We start from the raw sequence: 10519 nt of genomic DNA, 5'->3' as shown, positions 1-10519 counted from the left end.
TGGTCTCTTTTATTTTATTGAATGGAACAATGGCGACATACTACATCTCACATGCGTTACCTCATGGCGCTTGCCTTTTTTCGACTTCATTAAATTTTCTCAACCAACCAAAAGAACGTGTAAAGTAAAAGAAAGTAGAAAACGCGGGTTGCTTTCAGAGCACACCTGGACCCGTTTTTACTTTCAGATAGGAGTGGCACAAAGAGTGCCAGAGAAAATGAGGTCAATTCGTCTCGCTGTCAAAAATCATAGACACTCCCAGATGCCTCGCGTTTGACCCCGTAATGTCATCATAAATCAGCGTAGTGTCAAAATAAGCCCAGCATAGCTTTATTTCCCTTAACGTCCCATTTGTAGCCTTAAACTTCCTTTCAAGACACAGTGAATACAATAGCGTGACATCCACATACTACAAGCGAATTCCCAGAGGATTCTTGGATTAGCAGCAGCGAAAATCCACAGCATTCCCTTTGAGGAACCGTGCATCGCCATTAATGAGTCCTTCAGCCGATCCCCAGCGATGTCCATCCTTTAAGCCTATTGTTTAATTCCCTATCCAACTCCATATAATCACATTTAACAACCTCAAGCTGTCATTAGCGCTTAACACCACCCAAACTAGCTTGCCACCTGCATTTGGTCACAACACTCATAATAAAAGGGACAAGCCTTAATTTTCACACCTCTCCTCCCGCTTTGTGTCTATTTCCCTAGGGGTGTGATACCTTCAATAACATCTCTGCTACAGCGGCTGACCCCTCTTGACCTTGTCATGGGCCACTGAACTTTGTCCTGACCCTAACACTTTAACAGCTAGTAACTCCACCCACTCTTTACCTCTCTCTCCTCAGTGACGCCCCTTCCATTGTTGTTCCTTTAGAGCCACTCAGTTCTGTAGAAATATTTGTTATGGGTGTTAAAATGACTCGATTTAATTCAAAGGAGAGAAATCCTACCTGATAGCGTGACTTACCTTTGTTGATTCCCATCGCCTGCCTTCCCTGTCAATCATTAAATCATAGGCGAATTCAAACTCTCTCTATACAAAAATATAATCTTTATTTCCCAAAGTAACTAACATGAAAAACGAAATAAATGAATTAAAGAAATCCCAAAAGATAATTAAATCACCATTATTCTTCTATGCAATCATATTGGATATAATGAATAAAAGAATCCCAAAAATCATTAAAGGACCATTACTGTCTTGCATAACCATATTAGACAGAACTATCTCTGCTGTGAAAATAACTTTATGGGTCTCTATCAAATAAATTATAGTCTAGAGAACTCATTTTTAGCTAGCAACAATCGAATCCATCCTAAAATAAAGAAACCACAATTATCAAATACTGAAATGCATCAACAAGTGCAACTGATAAATGTTCTATAATTCTTTTCTATGCTTTCCCATTCACAGCGGTGGAGTATGTAAAAGTTTTCAGTCTTTCTTTCACTGTAGCTTATCTCCATGGATCTCCAAGCATGGTTTCACACTCAACCCCTGTCGCATAATTCCCCCCATTAATTACCACACTAGGGATTTCATTCCATTCATTTGCTCTAACAGACATATGCACATACACATGCTAATGGACATAAGAATACACGCACGCTAATAGACTTACGAATGTACGCACGTTAATGTCTTTTTCTGCTCCGATGTATGTGCGTTTTCCATTTCACGTGGACTCTCTTGACCTCTGACATCACAGTCATGTGATCGGGTATGTTTATTAAATTTGTCCTTTGTGCGCGTCTAAGGAATTCACTGTTTTGCACATATCTCAAACATTACATAACACTCGAGGTTGGCCTGTCACTTGCTATCGACCTCGTTTTGATTTATCAATTGTGTATCATATATGTCTAGTGTTCATTCCCATTACATATTGTTCTCTTCCATCATTCCCTGGAGGATTTGAAAGGTCCTCCTTTGACGAAGCAATGGAAACTGCAAATGGGAATGTAAGGAGCCAGGATTGCCCGTACAAACCAGTACAGTAGGAGGACGTACAGGAGGAAGGTATACGGTAAGAAACTGTACAGGAGGAAGGAGTAAAGTAGGAAGAAGGTTCCAGTCACGATAGACTTATGCTTGTAGCTATCACCTGGACTTAGTTGTTCATCATTCGAGGTGAGAGAGACTTATCCGGCCCAGTGCCCTGGCTTCGCTAGAGGCCTATGAGCCTTTCCCTAAAGGACTCATACTCCAGACGAATCCCAAACCCACCGCCACAACCAAAATCTCCTACCATCGGTCATGTAGGATCAGCCAATGCAGTTGCACCCTACTTATTCTCTTCATTGGCAGCAAAAGATACCAGCCTCCTCACTGGCTCACACCACAATGAACGTCAAGTCCACTGACATATCAGTCGCTACAACTCGGAATATCTTGCAGATGCACCGGGAGTGCTGTTGTGTCTGCCTGTGGGTCATTCAACGGTGTTAAACAGAAACGAAGCATTCCATAAGTGATCATAGACGCTATCATTTGAGCGTTACTTTGGCTGTAGCTGTTATGTATAAGACATGTCAAAGGATATCGTGTTTTTACTATAAGTTTTAACTTTAGAATTCGTTCTAGATATTTTAGTTATTGCATCGTACCTGGTGTGGCACTAATTAGTGTTTGTAGCTGTTTAACGTAACCTACAGTGCCACGGGGTTCAGATGTAGCCACTGCAATATCATTTGCATTTTAGTGAAATTATACTTTATTTTAGTGTGCACAGTGTTTTCTTTTGAACCAAACTTTGGTAATTAGTATACCTTTCATATTGTTCAATTGACTACTTTCTGTTCGCTATCACTCCTTTTCGTTGGTCCTACTTAATCACTGATTCAGTTACCCTGTTACAAGGGCATCATAATTGTGCCAAGTCATTGATCTAGTCAGTCAATTGAAATCTTAACTCTTGGACCCAACGAGACCGCGGCTGGCACGCGACAATATTATGATCTATATATAAGCTTGGGGTCATAAATACAAATTCTTTTTCTTTTAATCTTTCCGTTTTATTAAAATCTATTAAAATAATGTTCATATATCAGTCTGTCAAGAAGGAAGTGGGATTGAAAGAGATGCACTTCTCATATTTTTTTTGTTTCTAGAGAAACGCGCTGGGGAAACGAAAAATTCCTTCTCTCTTAGAGAGTCTTCTGTGTCTCGTAGGGGCAATTGGATCCCTGGATGGTTTTAAAGAACCGGCTGGTGTCGATTCCGATGTTCTTGAAGGCGGCCTCGCACTTTCTGACGTGGGCGTCAGAGGGCGTCGAGTCGCGGGTGAAGATGAAGGAGAAGTCGGAGTAATAGCCGAAGTTGTAGTCCATGCAGGAGTAGAGGCAGGCGTAGTTGTCATAGTCAGTTTCCAGGATGACGAGGGGGGCGGCGAATGCTGGGGAAAGGAAGAGCAAAATAAAGACGTGAATTCAACATCAATGAACATCTGTTGTCGCTTTTTTCGTATTTTTAATAACAGGACAACCTTTTAGTTTTCTTTCTATTTTTCTGTAGCCCCCTTTCTAGTTTTCTTTTTATTTTCTGTAGCGTTCTTTCTAACTCCTTTGCACTGATTTCGGCATTTCTACTTTGCACTTTTTCACTTGGCTACCCAACTTCTTTAATACTGTCACGCTCGACTTAGTTTAACTCAACATAGGGTAAACTTGTAACTAGCTCTGGGTACTGGGGTCGTTCAAGTAAGAACACGAGTTAGAGACCTATTTAAGATGAAATCCTTTTAGCAATGTCGGTGATAGTGCTGAAAATGTAAGTCACTGGCTAAAAGAAACTACTCAAGAACGACCTCTGACAGAATAACTCGGAAACTTCAGGACAAACTTTGCACCAAGTGCGTATGCACTGGCAGCAAACTTTAGGTATTCCTGTCGTGCCAACACGATCGCTTTTGACATGACACCCAACTACATGAACACGCATGCCATATATTTGCAAGATTGAAGGAGAAATTTATTGGCTATTTGGAAGGTCTAGCGGCCATATAACAAGAGATGCTGGAAATTCTGACTGAAGGTCTCAGAAGTCATACATTACTTTGGAAGTAATAAAATTTTTTCCTCAAAAAACCGCTTGCCTGATTCAAGGCCTTGTAATAATCAACAGGCTTATTTATGTTCCCCATAAAAATACTCCCTTTGCAAAAAACTGTTTAGAACAACGATATTCATCGTCTAAATCTAATCTTATTCCCCACTCAAGCCAGCCTCGAGCCCAGATAAAAGAGCATGTTAAAAACAAGGCCCGAAACTACATTGTATGCCTTCATCAACGCTCTTTTTCTCTCGGGTTTTCGGGCCTCATGGCGACTCCTAGTCCCTTGCAATAATGCTTGATATTCTACAGGTAAGGGATGTATGTAAAGCCCGTATTCAATTTCCATCGTCTGGGGACCTGCTTCGGCTTATTATCAATCTTGCCAAAATTATGGCTTCGTCGGTGCCTGGTCATAAAGCATCCATCACATTCATTAACATCTTAATATCATTATTTTGACATTATTGACAATATCTCAAAAGTGCGTTGTCCCTCAACTTACATTCCTCGAAGGCCACCATAAGATGGGGGTCTCCCAGGGGCATAGGGGCGATATCTCCAAATCTCTTCAGAAGCTTGCCGTCAGCAGTAATACCAGTAGCTGTGGCGTCGAAGCTCTGGCCATCTAAATGCACAAAAAGGGAAAAATGAGGCAATCATCATCATACATACATACTATGCATTCATACATTCATGTGTATAATATAACAATAAAGATGAAAACATATGAAAGGTAGTAGCTGTTATGCATACACGTACTCTTTTAACAACCAACCTATATTATCGAATTTACTCTAACTTGGGAATAATTTAAACCCAAAGAAAGCGTATGGTCATTGCACCTACCCGACCTGCGTGCTGTAAGTCACTTTAACCTTTGCACCGACCCAATAAGGTATAATCTCGACTCCTGGTCGAGGTTAGGTGCATTTCAACAATAACGAAATAATTGCTTGATTTCAGAGTATAAAAAAGTCAAATGTAAATTTTGTTACAAGTAATCATTTATGCATAACACACACACAAACACACACACACACACACACACACACACACACACACACACACACACACACACACACACACACACACACACATATATAGATATATATATATATATATATATATATATAGATAGAGAGAGAGAGAGAGAGAGATAGAGAGAGAGAGAGAGAGAGAGAGAGAAGACTTACTAAAGTCGTACTGAAGTCTGACGCACTGATCCAAAAGCTGGTAGGGATTGTTGGTGATAGCATACTGGTACCAAGTTCCTCCGAACTGAAAAAAAAAAATGTTTAATGACTAACATGGAGTCCGAGACATGTCCTTTAAACCGAACCTCATTATTTGAGTTGCTACATGGCTGCTGTAGAATCCTTCAGCTAACAAAGCAGACGACCTCAATCTCGGTGTCTCAAACTGATCATTTTTTGTAGTTCCATTAAATTTCCGTCAGTGTATTATGCGTCTGGGTTCCCTTCAGCGTTGGTTACGTTATACTTTATGTAATCCTTTCTAATATCACCAGCTGAACCTCACTGAGGAGTGAGATCGTCTGTTGCGAAATCGAAATTCGAGGTAGATAATACCCATTTTTAGTTAACCATAGCATTCTTCAAAGTCCTTAGAAGATGATAAAAAATGTCATGGCAAATAATCATTGTTTAATTAAACGCTGAAAACACTGATAGAGTTGGCCTTTTCTAACACGAAGTGAATGACAAACTACCACAAACTGTAGACTCATACCTTTGAATGATTAGGTCTCTGTTCTTCCCACAGTTTCTTTTCATCTACGACGGGGCATTTCCCCTTGATGACAAAGTCGGGAACTTTATCTGCCACGACACAGGCCACAGCCACCAACACCAGCAGGAGGGAGGACGGAGACATGACGGTTATGTGAGGAAGATCTTGAATGATGTCCAGTGGTAGAAGCAGCTCAGTTTTATAGGGCCAAACGCTCCCTCTCTCCCTCTCGCTCCCGGTCTGACTCTCTCTCTCTCTCTCTCCTTATCACGCTTGCTTCGAAATGTTACCTGCTATAAAAACTAATCTTCCTTGGTGTCTTCCGATTGGTTGTCTAAAGGGCACGATTATACGGTCACTTTCGCTTCCGAAATGGAATGAATAAGAGATTTGATGATAATTTAATTGTACCTTTCACAACTTTTGAAAAATGTTTGAATAACATCGAACGTAATTGTTTACATTCGGATTTATTAGCTAATGCAAAATTTTCCTGTCGATACAGTTACCTGACCGGGTTAAACGGCAACTGCAGACATTCACTTTAGACCTATCAATACTCGACAATTATCCGACTGATTATATGACAAAGGTACTCGCAACAAATATCTATTGTACACCTTGCCCGTACAGTGAAAAAAACAAAGCTTTAAATAGAGGAAAACTTTCTACGCGGATAGAAAGTAGAACCAAACAATTTACACCGTCAGGTAACTCCATAGCCCCGCCCACCAGGGTAGGCACAGCTCTCGCCAGGGTATAAGAACACATGACCAACAAGCCGAGTTGTGAAAACCTAAGTGGTAGTCTTCAGTCAAAGTTGAAATGTTGAGCTCTGTTATCATTGGCTTCGGCCTCGTGGCCTCCGCCTTCGCTAGTGATGCCCTTCCAGATTTCTTAGTCCCTGGAAAGTGCGCGAACGTGAAAGTCCAGGACAAGTTCGATCTGCGGAGAGTAAGTCTGTGGCGTTCGTGTCGAGTCTGACATAATGCTTAGGGGGACTTTCTTTTGTTTACGAGTTCCATCAGAATACCTGTCACGTTATTTAATTCATAACCCCTTAGGAATTCTTCTCCATGCCCTTCTTTTTTGGATATGTTTCTCATTACATTAAGAAGATACATTTTGATGATTTCTTTTCACGCCGAGACTCAAATAAAAATAACGGGTTTCATTTAGATTCTTAGAGGCATATTTGTTTGCCATAGGGGAAAATTTTTATCTAAGGGTTTCATCTAAAGGTTTGCACACGTGAACATGTTAGATTTTTAGATTAACTGCCATAAAGGAGTGAATGAGATTATCTCACAGCAGAAATAATTTGTTTAACAAATATGTGTATTTTTTGAATCTGTATGAACTTTTTTGTAAGTAATAATATTGACCGAGATGGAGTTTGAATGAGAGAACTGTTTGTCTGTTTGTTTGTTTGTTTGTATGGTGTTTTTAGGTTGCATGGAACCAGTGGTTATTCAGCAACGGGACCAACGGCTTTACGTGATTGTAATTTCTAATTTTCTTTCCAGTATCACGGCCGTTGGTACCAAACAGAAATCATGGAGAATGCTTACCAGCCTTACACCAAATGCATCAACTCATTCTACGATTACTCCGATGCCGACTACGGTTTCAGCGTCGCCACAGCTGGTTTCAGCCCAAAAGACGAACACCTGAAGTTGGAGGGCAAGATCTACCCAACTAAGGAATTTGCCGCCAGTCACATGTTGATTGACTTCCCAACAGGTAAGAAAATAAAACCTTTTTGTATGATGTAGTCAATGCATACCGCATAACCTATGATACTTTGTGATGATTCTGAAACATATTCAGTGAAACGAGGAAGAGCATCCGGTGTTTTCGAAGTTGATGATCTGATGACGAACACTAGCTAAGACCCTTGCATTACAAATTGTGTGATTCATTTCACTTATAACCGTCATTCATTCATCTTTTATGTTTATTTATGTATCATTCTGTTTATTTTTGCTTTTATATATACTTCCAGTGATGGGATACCCTTATCAAATCATCGAGACCGACTACGACACATACTCTTGCGTCTACTCCTGCCTCGACTGGAACACCTACAAGACCGAGTTCGCCTTCGTCTTCTCCAGGACGCCCCAGAACGGAGGACCTGCCACCGAGAAGTGCGCCGAGGTCTTCAGGAGGAACGGAATCGATTTCTCCAAATTCCTTACTGTCCCTCACTCAGCTGAGTGCGTCTACAGAGCATAAGTTCCATTGGACAATTCTTTTCTTCAAAGCTCAGTAAAACTTCCACTAGTTTGCACTATGTAAGATTCTGTTCGCAATTTCGAAAAATCTAATATATGTCTGTAACCACTCACATTGCCTAAATGTATTTTTTTTATTTCTGCGTGCGGGTGTATAAATACACGGACGAAAAGCCAAAGTTATACATTTTTAATTTACCTAATCTGCTGTGCGTTTCTGGAAATGTGCTATGCTTCTCCTCAACGCTTCAGATGGTTTGTTCATGCTGATGGAAACTGCAGCAAGTTGAGCAACTTTATTATTTAGGTTGTATCTGGTAACTGACCTTTTGTTAGGGAATAACTTTTTGCTTACGACAAGAATACTTGGATGATGAATCGGTCTCGGTCAATGACGGCTCTATTGAAGCTCCGGAATGGACAAGTATCTTATTGCTACATCATCCAACTCTGTGAGACATGGAGAACAACTTCATCTGATTTGACAAAAAGGCGTCGAAACAGCGTACATGAAAAAAACCACACGTCATAAATCTCAGGTGTACAGCAGCGTATTAGTATCTACTGTTTTCTCCTGTACACTAGCACTGACGAGATCGTGACAAACAAGATCATCGGTCCGAATCATTATTTCTTAACCGACACCTCAACAGATCATGAAATATAAAACGGCAGTGCCTCTTCTCAGGATCAATATTTCTTATGAACTGAATTCATGATAACGTGTAATCTGTCTTGTGGGAAGCATCTTGACATATCCAAAAGGCGACAAGGAATGATATCAAGGCCTTGAAACGAAGGAGAAAATAAGGGGATGGGGACGGGGGAATGTGGCCTAATGCCAAAAAAATTCTAGGAAAACAGACTTGCGAAGAACTTTTAAAAGTAAACCACCTCGAAGGGAATCATTTACAGTTTAGAAAAACTGATTGTTAAGGAAACCTTGTAAATAACAAAAGAAACTCAAAGGCTGCATCTGATGAATACCTTCTTCATTTTGATCTTCATAATAAATAAAAGAATAATATAAGGCCTTCAGTTATAATGTATTTGGCATATGACGATACGTAATTCAGGGAAAGCATTCATATCTCGTTTCTTATGGCATCTCTCTTCAGATTATAAAAAGACACTAACTTCTGTGTTTTTAGTGAAGGTTATCCTTGGATGTCCGTTACTTGAGTGCAAAATAAATGTCGTGATAGGCCAGTTGCTTGGAATCTATTTTACAGATAAGGCCTATTAAGAATTCTTCGAGCTTTGTGTAGTTTGACAATAAACACCCATATTCCTATCTTAATTAAAAGACAAGAATTCAGCATTTTAACTGGCGTGGGTTCGAGTCCCAAATGGGAAGATTTTCTTCATTCATTTCAAGGCTTCTAGTGCAGCTTAAGCAAAATATATGAGAAAATGGATAAATTACAAGGTAATTGTAAATATATTAGAATCTATATTGCAGAATAGGGCCTTGTTCCAGGCGATGCTATCTAAAAGCTATAGCGGCATCCACAATGTTTATTACAAATAGAATCTTTCCTATATGTTACATTCACTTTTCTCTTCGGCCTGAAGGGGGCATTTCCCCTTTATTTGGGGATTTAAGTAAGTCTAGGTCTTACTTAAATCTAGGCAAAGGTTCAGATGCAGTCAGTCAAGAGGGACAAGAGGCTCTTTTTCAATGATTGTAGGCGATGGAAAAGGGGTCTCTAGAGGAGGGTTTCTTATGTAGCATTTAGCTGGTAAACTGTCAAATTTATGTTGTTCCAAGTGATGAATCCTAAAAGCAATAAAGTTACGGAGGAACTTCCTTTCCTTCTTCGTATAATTATACTCCAGCAGGCAGCGAAACGCATCTCTGATGCTGAGGACCTCCAAGGTTCTCACATTCATGACAAAGATCTAGCAGACGTCAGCATATCTGGAGGAGTTGCTCCTGCTCGGCATCTAAGTGCTGTTGTATCGGAGCCTTCCTGGTGGTGATGGCGTAGTTTTGGCTGGCTGAAAGGCCGAAGGAATACGAGTAAATAAAGTTACGAAGAAGGCCATCATTTAAGCACGACCTGTCAAAATGTTTTGTTGCTGATTTTTTGTCAAACAAGAGAAAGTCCTTAGACTACACAATCATTACTAGATCTTTATCAACCTCTACATTTTTTAAACATGGGAGCCTCTAAGAAAAGGGAATGGACCATCCCCCATTAGCCTATTTGCTTTAATGGAATTAAACTTAGAATTCCCCAGATGAAATGTAACTACATGAACTGAACAGACTCATAATCAACCACTAAAGAAGATTTCCTCCTCCACGTGAGCCTTATTCACTTCCCATTGTCTATGAGAAAATGCACCGAGGATGAATTCCTCTTTGACAGCTTCCACACCTTAGTCTAAGGATATTGTCAAGTCGAATATTGCCGCCAACCGACTCCTGTGGCTAAAGCCCTTAGGGATAAGGGAAACTACACTTACT

At 40.2% G+C, this 10519-nt stretch overlaps 2 protein-coding genes across 2 annotated transcripts; one reads left to right on the top strand and one right to left on the bottom strand.

Annotated features, from left to right (window-relative positions):
• Window positions 1-2996: 2996 nt before the first annotated feature.
• Window positions 2997-5996, bottom strand: LOC135200272 (crustacyanin-C1 subunit-like). Its single transcript, XM_064228759.1, has 4 exons — window positions 5810-5996; window positions 5254-5338; window positions 4563-4685; window positions 2997-3401 (listed from the first exon to the last, which is right to left on the bottom strand). The coding sequence occupies exons 1-4, from the start codon at window positions 5951-5953 to the stop codon at window positions 3154-3156; spliced, it is 600 nt and encodes a 199-aa protein (XP_064084829.1). The 5' UTR covers window positions 5954-5996; the 3' UTR covers window positions 2997-3153.
• Window positions 5997-6593: 597 nt separating this feature from the next.
• LOC135199821 (crustacyanin-A2 subunit-like) lies at window positions 6594-8225 on the top strand. Its single transcript, XM_064227961.1, has 3 exons — window positions 6594-6763; window positions 7336-7552; window positions 7815-8225. The coding sequence occupies exons 1-3, from the start codon at window positions 6635-6637 to the stop codon at window positions 8045-8047; spliced, it is 579 nt and encodes a 192-aa protein (XP_064084031.1). The 5' UTR covers window positions 6594-6634; the 3' UTR covers window positions 8048-8225.
• The last annotated feature ends 2294 nt before the right edge of the window (window positions 8226-10519 follow it).

The sequence above is a fragment of the Macrobrachium nipponense genome, chromosome 26, assembly GCF_015104395.2.
Source record: "Macrobrachium nipponense isolate FS-2020 chromosome 26, ASM1510439v2, whole genome shotgun sequence".
NCBI lineage: Eukaryota > Metazoa > Arthropoda > Malacostraca > Decapoda > Palaemonidae > Macrobrachium > Macrobrachium nipponense.
This window is presented reverse-complemented; position numbering and strand designations above follow the sequence as displayed.